Source organism: Lepidochelys kempii, chromosome 4, assembly GCF_965140265.1.
Source record: "Lepidochelys kempii isolate rLepKem1 chromosome 4, rLepKem1.hap2, whole genome shotgun sequence".
NCBI lineage: Eukaryota > Metazoa > Chordata > Testudines > Cheloniidae > Lepidochelys > Lepidochelys kempii.
The window spans coordinates 8,294,338-8,312,869 of NC_133259.1; the positions used below are offsets into that span (position 1 = coordinate 8,294,338).

Here is an 18,532-nt window from a genome sequence, read left to right on the forward strand (position 1 = left end):
CCCTAGGAGTAGCTAAGGTTTAGTCATGGGTATTTATAGTAGAAGTCAGACAGGTCAGGGGCAGTGAATTTTTGTTTATTGCCCGTGACTTCTCCATGACTTTTACTAAAAATATCTGTGACTAAATCTTAGCCTTAATTATAATCTCCTACCAGCAGATGAAAACAGGAAACAACTTTTGCGATGTCAGACCCCAAATAAAGGAAGATTTACCAGCTTAACATGTTCCTTTAAAAAACTTCCTTTAGAAAACTTCCTGAGCAGTAAAAATAGTAAAAGCAATTGTGACAAAGAAAACTATTTTCACCCCCAAAATTGTGAGGCATTGTAAAAAAAGTCCCAAAAGATATGATTAGAAACTAACAAAGGATGTTCCAATCCCCTCCAACATTACAGCAAACCAATAGGAATATCCTAGTGGAATATTGTGAAATTTGTGAGAAAAGTCAGTCAGTGAAAACTGCTTTTTTCCAGTGCCTCTAACATCCAACACTTCAAATGCTTTCTTCAGCTTCGGCTACCGTCATTCCTTATAGCTCAGTCACACCTATTTTCTTGTATCAAGTTTATTCACAAAGTTTCTTTACTTCTGGAGTGAGAGATCTTTTTTACTCTCTCATTATGATGTTTTTTTTCCTCAGTTTTTTAAATTACAGAGAACTCTCACAAAACTCACCATTACCTGAGTACAACTGATTTTCAGCTCAACTCCTCTGTCAATGTTTTGTCTTTCCTACCAGATTTCAGGATTCAAGAGCAACCAAATCCTTTTCTATCTCTACAGGCACAGGAGACTGGATTCTCTGGCAATTTTAGTACTCTTGATCCAGTCATCTGCTGAAAGTGGCCACATCCAAATGCTAGAACTAAAAGTCTTCTGCAGATGAACAGAGCTCCAAGGCATTTAGTATGTTTAACTCAATGACCCTGTCCACACGTCAGGACTTTTCAAACCTATCATTCCCAAAGGGGGCAAACTCTTGATGGGAATAATGGTGGAAGCTCTAAATTTAGACAAGGCTCATATTTAAACATGGTGGTAAAAATAATTGTGCCTGTCTGAACCACGGAAAGAATAGTCAAAGGGGAATTGGCTTCGGTAGTTTTACCATATTTTTCACACAGAACATGTAAGTCCTTGAAAGTCAGATGTCTGTAGTTATTGGGTGGATAGACAGCTGCATGAGAAATTATCATCCACGATACCTGTAGCCAATAGAGGGCCAGTAGTAAGATTATATAGTGAAATTCACCAGGGGCTTTTGATGCTTGCATTTATTAAACCTGCACCTAATAGTATTTGTAGCGACAGGGTGTTCTGGCAGGTGCAATCTAGACTAAATCCTGCAGGGTTTCAGTACATACCTTTAAAGATGCATTATCCAGAGCAATAGAGAGGACAGGAGCCATCCTAACCATGTCATCTCCAGCCCCTGAAAAGTCTTTGACCCTTTGCTTGGGACTACTAACCTAAAGACAGAAAATTCTGCTAAAACACGGAGCTGCAAACTAATTACACTGAAAGCCAGATAACTTACACCTTGCCTACAGTGGAGCTGCACCACTTTCATTATACCCGTACAAGCCACCTAGCTGGGATGCAGTTATGTCGGCATAAATGTGTTTTATACTGGTATAACCATTCCTGTACAGGAAGGGGAATAATTATACAGGTTTAAATCACCTTTATGCTGGTATAACTGCATCCACAATAAGGCTTCACTGGTATAGCTTTCAGTAAAATATGTATCATATCCCTAACCAACCATAAAGTTACACTGGTAAAACACAACCGAAGACCAATCCCAAAATAAGCAAGTTGGTTTAGCGGACTAGAAAAGATCAAAGAACTGAACAGTGTTTGGCAGTCTAGTAACTTTCACAGGCTGGAGATGAACACCATTTCCTTCTTCCTGCCTTCTGCTGGTAGCAAGATATAATAGCTGTTATTTGGGCTAAAATAGTAGGGATTTTCCAAAACCTTTTATGAAAGTGTTAACACTTTAACTAGTACTGCTACACTTTGTACTAGCCCTTATTGAGTGATTGAAGACAAGGGCATAGCTTTTGGCTTCATAGTGCATTTGAAGCATGAAGATAACCAACATAAACATACAGTGTTTTGTGTTACTGCTTACACAGGATTGACCATTAACTTCTCTCTGCCTTTGGGACTTATTCATCTCTTAATGAGGTTCTTATCCCCAAATTCAGCAAATGTTATCCAATTATTCCCTTTCTCCTAGCACCCCCTCAGCTTAGTTTCCACCACTTATACTTTCCCTTCAGCTGGTCCCTTTGCAACAAGTTGTTTTTAAAATGTACTTACCTTCTGGAACATAGAAAAAATCTCCTGTAGTCAGATAATAGGACGTCTTATGAAGGGTAACAATAATCTTGCCACGGATAACATGGAAAGCCTTCAGAAATTAAATCAAAAGCAAATATTCTAGCATTAGTGAGATATTTTCTTTGCAAAATGATTGTAGTACTAACAAAGAAAAAAATCCTTTATGCTAAAACTTCCCCACTCATATACACCAAAGTTTTTTGTATAAATACAAATTAAAAACTTCCAAAAAACTCTCAAAAAACAATAAGCCCTCAACTCCTCTCATCACTCCCCCCAACCCACTACAATTTATGGTTGTGAAATCAAGCATTTAATAAAGACAGGTATTTGAAATGTAAAAGTCTTAATAGAGAAGAAAACTTTACATTGCTACCTACATTTTATGGTATTTATTAACAATATATGGATATTTTTTCCATATAATGAAGAACACAGGAAGGCTAATGTGTACCAGGTGTCTCAGTTACTTTTGTAGAGCAAAATTTAACTTGGTGAATTTCCCTTATTTTTCAGTGTTTGATTCTACAATTTAAATGTTTCATTAACATGTTTTCTGCACGTATTCCTTTTTAAGAAAACATGTAATAAAAGTTACAAATACAGCATTAACTTCAAGTAGTAGAGTACTTCTAACAATAGTAAATAGGTCTTTAAAGTATCAAAGCCTTTCAGTACATGGTATTTTGCTATACAAGAATATATAAGGAAACCGATGTACTCACTATATTATCTGTGTAAACAAATTGGTGCCCCTTTTCTTTAAGTGGTTTCAAGATCAATTTACCAGCAGCAAAAACAGATGTGTTCAGGTTTTTATATATTTCCACTGACTCATCATTAAAGAAACAAGAATGATTACTTCCAGTGTTAACACACTCTACAGAAAAACAAAATTGACAGAAGCTGAATAATATCCATATATATATTAAACATTTTTGTCATTAGCACAGTACATCCTCCAATTTCTTAATCATATTGAGTACTCAGCATAGTACTTTGTTGTAAGATTCCAAAGTACCAGGTTCAGCAGCAGACTGAAAAATTCTAGAGTAGTGTGCTATCTCCCTTTTTCCCCTTCTCTGGCTCCCCTGACTTTCTGCATGAGGAAGGAAGAGGGGTATCTCAGCACCTCAGGAGTTTAGGTGTGCAGAGGAAGCCCTGATCAGCATACTTCCCTGAATGACCCCAAAGGAGGACCAAATTCTGCCGTATTGTCACAGAATTCCTCAGAACCCGGTCAAGTCACTTCAGCAACTTACCTAGCAAAACCTCTTCATTAATGGTTGGATCCCATACAGCAGTTGGCTTAGAAGTATCTGCTAGGGAGACATTCAAATGTTCAGCAACATGACTCCCTGCAAAAGAACAATGTAAAAAAAAAAAACTAATCACTGTACATTTTTAAACCAACCTGAGATGTTATGCCACCACCATTTTCCAAATATTTTAGAATTCAAATGCATAGTTAAGGATTTAAATAATTCCCCAAATTTTAAATATTCAAATAGGTTGAAAGACTACTCCCTTAATAAATGGGAATTACTTGTAATACTAAATTTTGGAAGCTATAATTTCTCAGTGGAGTCACTCTCTTATGCAAGACAAACAGGGACTCCTGAGAACAGTGGTAACTGCTCCTGTCACAACAGTAACAATAATACATATCCAAGTTGTTCATTTGCTGCTTTAAAGACACTGGAGTTCCTGAAGCCACTTAGAATTTTAAACATTTTATGAAATCCAAAAAAAGCCTTCCCCCTACTAAATTCTGATGGAGGTGACTGAGTGGGAATACTGAAAGATGAAACCTTCAAAGAAAAGTTATTAGAAGTGAAGGTTTTCCTTTTCTTTACAAGCTTACAGGATCTTCACTTGGAGATTAAAATCTCAAGGGATATTTCTAAAATAAAAGTAAATCTTCCAGCCAAATGTCAGGAAGTCAGTGTAACTTCTTGCAAAGTACAGAAAATTAAGACTCCTCTGAGGAAAAATCTTCAGGACGAGTGAAGGTAATCAAACCAAAGTAAGATATCCCAAATCTCACACAAACTAAGGGGCAGGACAGTTTGGGCACCCTATAACTGGGGAGTAATTCCTACAAGCAGTCAGAACCTCGATTTCTTTCTCAATGTCAAATGCAACCTATATCACTTCATAAATACATGGAGAATACCACATGGCAGCTTTGCAGATATCCTACACAGGGACACATCTAAGGTTGGAAACAAAGCCACTCTGCCTCAGATAAGTAAGTTTTCACATGAACCCTCTCCCAACTGCAGGCCTCCATGTGCTGTAGCAGTGACAGATGCAATCAGACATTTCAACAGTTCTCTTGGTTTCAGTAGAACTTGGGGATTTATGTTAGAAAATTTACTCAGCTTTTTTCATTTAAGGGTTTTAGTCTGCATCAGCTAAAAACCCAGTGATGTTCGTGAAGTGTTGATGAAGGAGTGCCTCTGAGGATGACTGGCTTATTAAACTGGAAAATTACCACCCCCTTCAGGGGGAAATTCAGAGATGTCTGAAGTACCAGCTAGTCTTAAGAAATAAAGTATAAAGGTTTAGTCACTAGAACCTAAAGTTATTTTGCTACCAGCTGAAGTCAGAAATGACTTACCAGGTAGGAAACGTGACCCCAAAAGTACCAAGTGCCTCAAAGGCAATATTTAGCATAATTAGGAACATATTAATATCCCATGACAGAGGGCTCTTTACTGGGGGTTTCAAAGTGAACCTGATAAATGATGGCAGAAACTCATCTTCTTTCAGTGATTTCACGATAGGTCAAACCTGCTGCCAAAAGGACATTTAGTAAATGGGTCTTCAATCCAAATTAGGGTGGTCGATTAAGTGCAGTTAACTCACATGATTAACTCAAATTAATCGTGATTAAAAAATGTAATCACGATTAATCACAGTTTTAATCGCACCTTTAAACAATAGAATATCAATTGAAATCTATTAAGTATTTGGATGTTTTTCTACATTTTCATATATATTGTATTCTGTGTTGTAACTGAAATCAAAGTGTATATTATTTTTGATTACAAATATCTGCACTATAAAAATAATAAAAGAACTTGTATTTTTCAATTCACCTCATACAAGTACTGTAGTGCAATCTCTGTCATGAAAGTGCAACTTACCAATGTAGAATTTTTTTTGTTACATAACTGCACTCAAAAATAAAACAATGTAAAACTTCAGAGTCTACAAGTCCACTCAGTCCTACTTCTTGTTCACCCAATTGCTAAGACAAACAAGTTTGTTTACATTTACAGGACATAATATTGCCCTCTTCTTTTTTACGTCACCAGAAAGTTAGAACAGGCATTTGCATGGCACTTTTGTAGCTGGCATTGCAAGATATTTACTTGCCAGATATGCTAAAAATTCGTGTGCCCCTTCATGCTTCAGCCACCATTCCAGAGGACATGCTTCCATGCTGATGACGCTCGTTAAAAAAATAATGCGTTAAATTTGTGACTGAATTCCTGAGGAAGAATTGTATGTCCCCTATTCTGTTTTACCCACATTCTCCCACATATTTCATGTTATAGCAGTCTCAGATGATGATCCAGAACATGTTGTTCATTTTAAGAACACTTTCAAAGCAGATTTCACAAAATGCAAAGAAGATATCAATGTGAGATTTGTAAAAATAGCTGCAGCACTCAACCCAAGGTTTAAGAATCCTTCCAAAATTTAAGTGCCTTCCAAAATCTGAAAGAGCCGAGGTGTGGAGCATGCTTTCAGAAGTCTTAAAAGAACAACACGCCGACGTGGAAACTACAGAACCCGAACCACCAAAGAAGAAAATCAACCTTCTGCTGGTGGCATCTGACTCAGAAAATGAAAACGAACATGTGATGGTCCGCACTGCTTTGGGATTGTTGTCCCCTGGAATGGTGGTTGAAGCATGAAGGGACATATGAATCTTTAGCGGACCTGGCACATAAATATCTTGCAACGCCAGCTACAATGGCTCCATGAGAATGCCTGTTCTCACTTTCAGGTGGCATTGTAAACAAGAAGCGGGCAGCTTTATCTTCTAAAAATTGTAACCAAACTTGTTTGTCTGAGAAATTGGCTGAACAAGAAGTAGGACTGAGTGGATTTGCAGGGTTTAAAATTTTACAGTGTTCTATTTTTGAATGCAGTTTTTTTTTTTGTACATAAGTCTACATTTGTAAGTTCAACTTTCATGATAAAGAGACTGCACTACAGTATTTGTATTAGGTGAATTGAAAAATACTATTTCTTTTGTTTTTTTACAGTACAAATATTTGTAATAAAAATCAATATAAAGGGAGCATTGTACCTTTTGTATTCTGTGTTGTAATGGAAATCAATATATTTGAAAATGTAGAAAACATCCAAAAATACTTAAATAAATGGTATTCTATTATTAACAATGCAATTAATCGTGATTAATTTTTTTAATTGCTTGACAGCCCTAATCCAAATTCACAAGCAAAAGTCTTCAGAGTTTTTGTTCTGTGCATTTTAAAGTAGTTAAAGCAGTTTTAGTGGGAGGCGTACCTGCCCTACACCACAAATCTTTTCCAAGTTAAAATTATATTTTTTTCTCAGACTCCATTCTAGAAAGTAGGAAGTCTCAATACCTCTGCTCAGAAATATCAGGCTTCTGGAATTATACCCATTACCAGATAACAGACTGACAAGGAGCCAGCTTCTTTACTGGGATGGAATATGGTGTTTTGGTTCGAAGTGATCATCTGCAGAACAACTCAATCATAGGAAATGTGATCAGTCACCACCATCTGCAGTATGAACAAGAACTGTACTTATCTCATCAGCACAGTCAGCTAACATTTTTAAAACAACTGTCCTCGTCCACACTGAAGGTAAAATCATTCAACATCAACATGTTGTCTAACACAATGTGTTTTCCCAATATACGTAAGACCTTTGTGTATTGTCTTTTGGGATGATATTGGTGTTGCTTGCGTTCATGAAACGTTTGGTAGTTACAGCAGCTTGCCCACACATAATAGGAGTACATGCATTAACTTACACTATTTAACCAATAGGCTAATCAATGACAGAACTGCAGTTCACCTTCTTTACCCATTGCTCTGAGTTTACCACCAACCTCCGATTCCCTCAAGTAGCTCCCCCTTTCTCGCCACATGAAGTTCTTCTTAATCAAGGGTTAGCCATGATCAGTGTTTTAAAGCCCAATGTCCTTGTCCACACTAACATGTTAGTTTTAATTCATACTAATATGTTTTAACATTAATTACACTTCTTACGAAATCTTCCCCCAAAGGAGTACTAAGGGGTGTGAAGAGCTAGCACTGTGCATAATCTGAACCATTGCTCTATACTGCTATTGAAATAAAAAACAAAATAAGTTTCAAGGAAGTTTATACTTGTTTTTGGTGTATGTTTTCTCTTTACTCTAGCCTTCTTGCATGGATCCTTTTCAGGAGACACTATTCCACCTACCACAAACCCTCCTGAAACAGAAGAAAAGTAACAAACATTACTGCATAGTAGACATTTTAAAAGTTATTTTTATGAAAAAGCATATTCTTTTTTTTTCTTTAAAAAAACAGTGCAGTTCAGAATTTACTCTGTTTGGACACATTGCTTTTTTTTTTGGCCACAAATCGGACATCAGGAATGGTAACATGCAAAAGCCAGTAGGAGAACACTTCGACCTTCGTGGACATTCTATAACAGATTTAAAAGTAGCCATACTTGAACAAAAAACCTTCAGAAACAGACTTCAAACCGCAAAACTAAAATTCGTTTGCAAATTTAACACCATTAATTTGGGCTTGAATAGGGACTGGGAGTGGCTGGCTCACTACAAAAGCAGCTTTGCCTCTCCTGGAATTGACACCTCCTCCTCAAGTATTGGGAGTGGACTACATTCACCCTGATTGAATTGGCCCTGCCCACACTGGTTCTCCACTTGTAAGGTAACTCCCCACTCTTCATGTGTCAGTATATAACGCCTGCATCTGTAATTTTCATCCATGGATCTGAAGTAGTATTTTTTTACCCACGAAAGCTTATGCCCAAATAAATCTATTAGTCTTTAAGGTGCCACCGGACTCCTTGTTACTGCTTTTTCGGTTAACTTGTTTTTTTAATCACCACCTTGTGTGAAGCGACCCAGACAGGAATCCAATCCAAAAACTCAGATTCTCTCTCAAGGCTAGATCCACAGATCGGGTCTATAGCTGTGGGCAGAATCAAAGCTGATTGGATTACTGATGGGAACTAGCTCCCATCTTCCAGAGACCCACTGAGTTTTGTTCTGCCTCCTGTAAGTACTTGCAGGGCAGTGGAATTCAGCACCTGCTGTGAGAGAATCAAAAATCCTGAAGAAACAGTCTCCTACCTGGAATTTCCACAGTGCTCGCCCACCCACCTAGCCCCCTGCCTGCCCAGGTAACAGGCTCAGTGGATGGTAAAGAAAGGTCCAAACAGAAGCCCAACGCTGCATTCCTCCTGCTCTGTATTCCGGCAACACGGAGCAGGTGGAGAGGTTTAGGTCTCATGTGCACTCCAGCTTCCTCATCCGCTGGGTTGGAAAGGCTTTGCTTTGGCCACCTTACTCCGACCCAGGAGCCAGTCCCCAGGCACACCCCCCTCAGTGGGGAGTCAGACAGCCAGGCAGCAAATGTATTGAAAAACGGCAAGAAAACGATGAGAGCCCTTCAGCCACCAAAGGGGGTTTCATCAAAGGACAGTGGCCCAGGGAAACCATAAGCAGGACCAGTTGAATCTGCCAAAGACAGAGCCAGGAGCAGACTGGTTCAGACATGCCCCCCCTCACAGCGCAGGTTTCATCATCCCCCATCACTTCCATCATTGGACAATTTGGTCTCCTTCCTGCAACCCCAAGGGAAGTCAGGAATTCTGCATGGAGGAGAGAAGAAAAGAATCTTCCCCGCTCCCCGCAAGAAATAAACACCCTCTTTGGCTAGGGAGCTCTTAGATTTGGCATGAAACATGCCTGCCATCTTGTTAGCCTCAATCAGCAGCTGCACTGTCCCCTTACAGATCTTTTATCCACTCTTAAAGGGGCAAACATAAAGAGATGCCTGTTGGCAGAACAGGTTCACAGTACTCCTCATCTGACTCGGGTTCCGAATCCCACCTCCCCAAAGGAGTAAAATTTTCAAAAGGATTCAAGAAATTACCTCAGACACTTAGGGTATGTCTAGGGTTAGTTGGACTCAAGTCAGCTGACCCGTGTCAGGGAACCTTGGGCTTGAGCATCTACATTGCATTTTAATCCTAGGTTGAGGATTTTCTAACCTGCGCTTGAACCAAGGGCTCTAGCATCCACACTGCAGTGCACAGACCCGAGTCAAAGTAAACATATCCCGAAGTGCTTAGCACCTCCACCCCCTGTCAACACTCCAGCCCTAAGAATGTGGTGCACTGTGGGAAAACTACTGCCCACCCTGTTTCCTAACTGTCGTAGTGTTATTGGTGGGATTCAGGTGCCCATAAGGAATACATGAGTACATAAATTGCATACGCAGCTCCTTTTGTGGCTGTCTCAGTAGAATGACTGCAGTTTGAGAAGGCCTTATACTGAAGTACCATCTAACCTAAGAACTGGGCTCTCCATCTCTAGGCTGGGTCGCATTGGCAGGAAAATTCCTTTATCCCTGCCTCTAAACTCCAGGAGGCAGGGATAAAAGGATTCCCTGGAGACTGCAGGGAAGTTTTGAGGCTGGCTCCCACTCGCTGCCCCGACAGTACATGCAGCCTGAGTGCCCCTGCACATGCAGCTCCAGGGAGGACAGGAGTGGCAACGAGCAAGGGCCAGAGAGTGGAGCAAGAACCAAACAGCTGCCCTGCAGGGAGGGGGAGTGGCAAGGCTCCAAGGTCAGCACAACCAGGGGAGGGATAATTCCCAACATCCCGGAGCTGCCTCCCAGCTGTCAGCTTTGCTCCCCGCTCTGGGCAAGCTCCATGCAGCAGTGAAGATGAGCCGGAATGGGGAGCACACTTGACCAGGCAGCTGCTGCCAGGAACTCTGGGATACATCCGGAGGTCTTCTGGGACCTAAGCCAAGCCAGAGCTTTGTGCCCACAGGAAAGCAATAGGGCTCGGACCCGAGATCCCAGCTTAACACAGGCTTGGACCTTCCAGCCCTGCAGGGTCCTGGAATGCTGGGTCCAAACCCTAGCTTAACACAATTGGCGTGTGGACACAAAGGAGGTTTGGTTTGAGCCTGGGCTCAAGCCTGGACGTATATTTATGTGTAGACCTATCCTTGGAGAAAACTGACCTGTTCTCCTGGGATAGCAGCAATTCCTCTGACTCATCACCAGAGGGTACCAGAGCTAAAGGCTCTGTTCAGAACATTTTCACACATACAAAGAAAAAGCATAATAAAAGGAATAGAATTGTCTCTCTCTGGTGGTTCTTCAGCTTTATCATCATTTAATTCACTTTCAGCCTCTTCTTCATGGTCATCACAAAAGAAAAAGAAGGTTAGGAAATCTGTTCAATTTAAGTCCAAGAGAGGAAAGTCAGGATCGTCACAGAAGGAAGGTGAATTCTCAGTCTCAGTCTGAATCACAGGCTGACATAAAAGCACAATGATCTTTTTTCCACCTGAATCATTTGAGACAATGTTACAAAAGGTGATTAGATGCTTGGGTATTCCATCAGATGAGCCCATCAGAAAAGATTCCAAGGAGAAGAAGAGCGGATTGGTACAGAAATTACAAAAAAGTATTTTCCAACCAGTTTAAACCCTGAACCGCACATTCCTCTTCATCTCTATTTGGAAAAAATAATTAAGGCCAAATGGGAAACACTGGCAAAGTCCGTGAGATTGTCCCCTAGGTCTACAGCAAAGCAAATGGAACAAGTCTAAGCCCAGACAGTGGAGAGACCAGTCTTCCCGCAATGAAACTGAAGACACCAGAAACAATGCCTGAATATGGTCAGGAGAGTTTGGACAAGTAACATCTTGGGGGGAGACTATTAAAATTCAAGAACCAATGGCCTCTCTGCGCATCAGACAGACAGGTCCTGGATGTGGTTTGAGAAGAGTACATCATAGAATTCTCAAAGATCCTGAATGATCTATTTCCTTCCTTCTCCAGTATCCTCAAATTCACAAAAAAAGACAAATATGTTGAAGACCATAGATCATCTTTTGCAAATCAGAGATTGTTCCAGCCACTACTTAATCTTGTTTCTGGTACCCAAAAGATCCAGGGAGGACTGACTTGTCTTGGACTTAAACCACCTGAACAAGTTCATAAGGAGAATCAAATAAAAGATGCAGACCTTGAAGTCCATAGTGGTGCAATCTGCCGAGGGGACTATCTTGTGCCAATCAAATTGAAATAAACCTATTTTCATGTTCCAATTCATCAAATGCAGAGGAGATTTCTGCAATTCACTCAAGGGACCCATCACTTTCAATACAAACCACTGCCTTTCAGACGGTCATCCACGCCTTCAGTGTTCACAAAAGTCCTTGTTGTTCTGTGGCTTTTCTCAGACAGAAAGGGATATAGGTATACTGTTTCCTGGACAACATTCATCAGAGACCGTCCAAGGTGGGGTCCACTCAAGCAACTGAGTCAACAACCCAAATGTTGCAACGGCACATATTTATCGTAAATTTCAAAAAAGAGTCGTATCTTGGAGTGTAGATGAAGAAAGAGGTACACACAAAATCTTTCAGTCAGCTGAAAGAGGAACAAGATCAGATCAGCAATTACCCTCCTGAGAATGTGAGTAGGCACCCTCCTGAACTTTCTAGGGATGACTGTATCCTGCACAGGGATAATGCCCTAGGCAAAAAATGCATGAGGACCCTGTAGAATTTTCTGCTGTCCCTTCCCTGAAATTTTCTGATTTTCCCATCTCAAAAAGTACACATTCCATCACTTGTGTTGAAATTCCTGCATTGGTGGATGAGTCCAGAGATGTTCCAGGGAGGGTTGGTCATGGCAGAGCCAGAGAGATCTGTCATAACAAGAGACACACCAGTCTTGAAGGATGTGGCATGTCCTCTAAGTCAGTGGCTCAAAAGACACTTTCCTTGAAACAAAAAAACAAATTTTCTACAGCTTAGAGCATTAAGTATGCTCTTTGACAACTGGCCCCAGTGTTGCCAAACAGTCATATTCTAGTAACGACACAACCAAGAGGGAAGTACGAGGTCAAGGGATTTACAAAAGGAAGTTTCATCACTAATGCAGTGGGTGGAAACCCATCTATTGTCTAACAGGGCCTTGCATATCAAGGGCACCACCAATATGAAGGTCAGCTGTATGAAGAGAAGAAAAATTGATCAGGCAGAATAGTCTTCACTACAAGTCCTTCCAACTGATCATCAAAAATTTTGGGGTTCTGAAATGGATCTTTTTGCATTCAAGGCAAACTGGAAGGTTCACAATACTTTACAAGAAAAAGAAAGCCAGGAGCTCTAGGCATTAATTAGGTAAAAGTTAAAAAAATTAAAGTTTTTAATTTAACTTTTGTCTAATTAATGTTACTGCAGCATTCAGAGTATTTCCCGTACTTAACGTAGGGAACACCATAAATACTGTGTTGATGTTAATTTTCTTGCAATTAGTAATTGTAAAGATTGCTTTAATTAATATATATAATGTAAAAAAATAATTACAAAATTACTGGACAAGAGGAACTAAAGAGATGTAATATTTAGATGTTAGTATCCATTTTTCTAATTCTCACTTAAAATATACTTCATTCTAATTAATTCACACGTATTAAAAAAAGGCTAAAAGCTGGTAAACAAAACATAATAGAGGGCAAAATCACACACATCTAATGCATAAAAGAAATCTGGCCAGTACCGATGGTGAAAGAGACTCTCTTTTGACATGAGTTTGCAACTTCATACAAAAAGGTCAGTGCAATTTTGGCCAGCACGTACAAAGGTATTTTATCATACACTGCTAACAAATATTTTCTACCTTTTTCTATCAGGAACCTCACCTACAGATCTGAGCATCACATCATATTACCAGAAAGATAGACAAACTGAAGGTAGTTTGGACCAAAAAAAAAAAACCACCTCTCTAATAAGTTCTTGGAATGTACTGGGGGACAACTTGTTTCAGAAGGTGAAGGAGTTAATCAGGAAACAATCATTTTAGAGTTAATTCTAACAGGGATTAATTGGTTCTGATCTGATGATAGAAAGCAACCTGGGTGAAAGCAATCATAAAATGACAGATTTCATGATTCTAAGGAAAGGAAGGAGAGAGAGCAGCAGAATAAGGACAATGGACTTCAAAAAGGCAGACTTTTACAAACTCAGAACTGGTAGGCAAGGTCCCATGCAGGGATAAAATCAGAAAGACTAAAGCACAAAACAAGTTACACCTAATAAGAGACACAAACGGCAATATTAAGAGGTTCTATAAATACATTAGGTGCAAGAGAAAGATGAAGGAAAGCATAGGTCGTCTACTTAGCAGGGAAGGAGAGCTAATGATGGATGACACCAAGAAGGCTGAAGTGTTTAGTGCTGATTTTGCTTCAGTATTCACTTAAAAGTTTGTGACCAGATGTTTAACACAATTAATATTATCTAGGGAGAAGGAAGAAAGTCAAAATAGGAAAAAGACAGGTGAAAGAATATTTAGATAAGTTAGATGTATTCACGTCAGCAGGGCCTGATGAAGTTCACCCTAGGATACTTAAGTAACTAGCTTACGCAATCTTGGAACATTTAACAATTATCTTTGACAACTTATGGAGAATGGGTGAGGTCCCATCGGATTGGAGAAGGGAAAACATAGTACCTATCTTTAAAAAGAGAAACAAAGAGGACCTGGGGAATTATAGACCAGTCAGCCTAACTTTGATACCTGGAAAAATAATGGAAAAAATTATTAATCAATTTGTAAGCACCTAAAGAATAATAGGGTCGTAAGTAATACACAACATGGATTTATCAAGAAAAAAATCATGCCAAACCAAACTAGTTTCCTTCTTGGACATTGTTACTGGCCAACCAGATGGGAGAGAAGCAGCAGATTTGATATATCTTGATTTTACTAAGGCTTTACCTCGCAGGGGTGCATATCCATGGTCTCTTGAGACTGAAGGATGCCTACCGAAGTAAGGCTTTTGACACAATCCCTCATGACATTCTCATAAGCAAACTAGGGAAATGTGGTCAGATGATTTACTGTAAGGTGGTGCACAACTGATTGAAAGACCATAGTCAAAGAGTAGTTATCAACGGTTCTCTGTCTAACTGGGAGGATGTATCTAGTAGAGGTCCCACAGTGGTCTGTTTTGGGTCTGGTACTATCCATCATTTTTATGAATTACTTGGATAATAAAGTGGAGACTATGCTTATTAAATTTGCAAATGCCATCAAGCTAGGACAGGTTGCAAGTACTTTGGAGGACAGCATTAGAATTCAAAATGATCTTGACAAACAGGAGAAAGGATCTGAAATAAAGAGGATGAAATTCAACAAAGACACATGCCAAACACTACACTTCGGAAGGAAAAAATCAAATCTACAACTACAAAATGGGGAATAAGGCACTGCTGAAAAGGCTCTGGGGGTACAGTGGATCACAAATTGAATATAAGCCAACACTGTGATGCAACTGTAAAAAAAGCAAATATCTTTTGGGTGTTTTAACAGGATTGTCATATGGAGCACACTAGAAGTAACTGTCTCACTCTACTCAGCATTGGTGAGACCTCAGCTGGAGTACTGTGTCCAGTTCTGGACACCCTCAGAAAGATATGGACAAACCTGACAGACTCCAGAGCAAAGCAATAAAAATGATAAAAGTTTTAGAAAGCCTGACCTATGAGGAAACGTTAAAAAATTGGGTACATTTAGTCTTGAAAAAAGAAGACTGAGGGGTGACCTTGATAACAGTGTTCAAATACGTTATGGGCTTTTATAAAGGGGAGAGTGATCAATTGTTCTCCAAGTCCACTGAAGGTAGGACAAGTAGTAATCAGCTTAATCAGTAGCAAGGGAGATATAGGTTAGCTATTTAGAAAGGTTTTCCCAATATAAGCATAATTAAGTACACTAACAGGCTTCCAAGAGAGGTTATGGAATTCCCATCACTGGAGGTTTTAAGAACAGGTTAGACAAACACCTACCAGGGACTTTCCGGGTAGGTCCTGCCTCAGCCAGGGGGAGGGACAGCTCAGTGGTTTGAGCATTGGCCTGCTAAACCCAGGGTTGTGAGCTCAATCCTTGAGGGGGCCATTTAGGGATCGGTCCTGCTTTGAGCAGGAGGTTGGACTAGACGATCTCCTGAGGTCCCTTCCAAACCTGATATTCTATGATTCTGTGACTGAACCAGATGACTTCTCAAGGTCCCTTACAGTCCTACATTTCTATGATTCGAAAAGCAAGAAAAATAATCAAGCAGCATGGATGACTGATCTATCTAGAAAGACTAAAAACTAAGATATACGGGCCAGACATTCAGAAGAGCTTAGCACAGTTTTTCAAAATTCCTTAGAACTCATGCAGGACACCTAAAGCAAGTAGCCAGATTCAAAAAAAAAAACCTCAGGATCGAGCAGCTCCCATTGAGAGCAAATGCAGCTGAGTTCTTTCAAAAATCTGGCCCTACTTCTAGGTATGCAATACTTAAGGAAGGTGCGTCAACTATTTAAAAAACAAGGATGGAGAAAATTTAATGCAATCACAGACAATGCGATTAAACTAAGAAAAAATGTAGGCTGACATGCAAGGCAAAAATCCTTGACAGTGAGATGTATTCCATTACTTGCGACATTTAAAATCAGACTGGATGAATTAGAACAATAGACACAGAAAAACAATTCTGCACTGGAAGAAGGACCAGACTCAGCCTAACAGGTGGTTTCCTTCTCTTACCTTCATGATTCTGTATTGTAGGAGAATACAGATTTGGCAAAATCACTTTATTCCCCCCTTTAGGAATATAACATTAACATACTGAAGTACAGAATGAGCAGCTTCACTTTCTGAGGGTGTGTAGCAATCTCTTATGACATTATTTCTAGTTATATATGTTTTAAGGAGAATACTTAATGGCTATGGGGAGCAAATGAGAAAGAAACTGAGGGAAAAACAACTGAGACAGTTTGAGGCCACAGATGTCACTGATTATTGTTTTGGTTTTTAGTACATAAGTATGGTCTAATGAATATGACTCAAAAGGATTTATTACAAAAAATAAGTCCCGATATATACTCTGATAATGCAGTGAATTAAATTAAAGACAAGCAGAAATATATTTAGAAACAATACCTGAAGGTCTCATCATATAGTTCACACGCTCCCCTCGCCAATACTCCAAAGGCTTTAGTCGTATTCTTTTTGTCCGACGAACATTGGGTGTTTGGGATGGCATTACTAATGAACAGATTAAAAGAAAAAATAGTTCATATTGGATAAAATAAACCCAGATGTTATCAGTAGAAGTCCAACATGCTCTAATTAGTTAATCTGAATCATTACCCCTATCGAAGGTCCTAAAGTAAGCTGTCACTTCCCACAGCATAAGATACCTTAGTAATTTTGTAGGGATTTGTTTTCAATTGTGCATATTTCAATCTGGTGACTGTAGCATAGTCTGAAATTTCACTAGCATGAGAGACTGTTGCTTTACAAAATGTGCACTCTTTTGCAAAATTATTGCATTGTTTAGCTTTCAACCAGGCCTTTTTTAAAAAAAATACAGCCAGCTTTCCGGATAATATTCAAAATGCGGTCTAGTGACAAGCACACCAGGACTGGCAACATTTGAATAGTGTTCAACTACTGCTCTCACCATCAGGAGCTCAGAGATTATGACATTAATTAACATGCAACTATTTATTAGTCACGTTTTTATCAGAATAGTGTTTAACAGAATACCTGTATAAAACCAATAGCACTATGTATTAGGCTAATACAGAATATTCATCACATCCTTAACACTTAGGCTATAACACATTGCTTTTATGACTGCGCGAGAAAACAAGCGTTGTCAATCATATTTCACATGAGCACGTAGCACTGTAATACACAGATATTTCGCCCTCTCTGTCCAACAATAGCCCCCATACTGGGTTTCCATTACATTTCATTCCATTTATCTCAGCAACCTCCTGAGGCATGTCACAAAATGGGTTCAAATAGTAAGAGCAATGAAGAGGCTACAATACATTAGAAGCAAAAGGAAGACCAAAGACAGAGTAGGTCCATTATTCAATGAGGAAGGAAAGACGACAGAAAACGCAGCAATCGCCAAAGTGTTAAATGCCTTTTTTGTTGTAAAAAGGTAACAATGATCAGATGACTAACATAATGAACATCAGCGTAAATTTGTAGGACCTGAGGCTAAAATAGGGAAAGAACAAGTTAAGACTGACTTAGACAAGTTAGTGTCTTCAAATCAGCAGGGCCTGACAAAAAACATCCTAGAATACTTAAGGAACGGGCTGAAGAGATCTCTGAGCCATTAGCGATTATCTTTGAAAACTCAGACAGGAGAGATCCTACAGAACTGGAAAAGGGCAAATATAGTACCTACCTATAAAAAGAGGAATAAGGACAACTAAGGGAATTATAGACCAGTCAGCTTAATTTTGGTACCCAGAAAGATAATGGAACAAATAAATGAGTTTGTAAGCATCTAGAAGAAACTAAGGAGATAAGTAACAGTCAGCGTGGACTACTATAAACCTTGAACTATACAAGAGGAATAAGAGCTCTCGCTGCATCCGAAAGCACCTCACGGAGCGGAAACATAAGGTATTGGTTAAAAGAAAAGAATAAATGGCCAAGGCTTAATTTAAAGAAAAGAGGGTAAGATCTTTAAAATATACAGAGAAGTTAGAGTTAGACAACACAATTTATAATATTTATAACAAAGTGGCAAATGTTAAATACCAAAATCCACATGTTTAAAATAATTTTTAAGACAAACAGAGTTTTAAACAATGAAATAAAAATGAGAGGGGCAAAATAAGAGAAAAATACTGATAATTAAACAATCAGTAATATTAGCATGGTGAGGCTAAAAAGAAAATTGTTGACTATAACCAAAAAAGAGAAAGCTCAGAATTTATTCAACATATTTTTATATTTAAGGCCAGAGTTTAAATTCATTTTAAAATTAGACACGGGTTAATTCTGTTTTTAAAAGATGGAACTAACAAGTCCT

At 39.1% G+C, this 18,532-nt stretch overlaps 1 protein-coding gene across 2 annotated transcripts in view; it reads right to left on the minus strand.

Moving 5' to 3' along the window:
- Nucleotides 1-18,532, minus strand: part of CENPC (centromere protein C) — a 71,060-nt gene that overhangs the window by 20,896 nt on the left and 31,632 nt on the right. For both annotated transcript variants that reach the window (XM_073340250.1, XM_073340249.1), the window contains 5 exons: nt 16,633-16,737; nt 7,753-7,839; nt 3,613-3,708; nt 3,076-3,230; nt 2,330-2,420 (listed from right to left, as the gene is read on the minus strand). In XM_073340250.1, the coding sequence (XP_073196351.1) occupies nt 2,330-2,420; nt 3,076-3,230; nt 3,613-3,708; nt 7,753-7,839; nt 16,633-16,737 (534 nt within the window). The remainder of the gene's footprint in view (nt 1-2,329; nt 2,421-3,075; nt 3,231-3,612; nt 3,709-7,752; nt 7,840-16,632; nt 16,738-18,532) is intronic.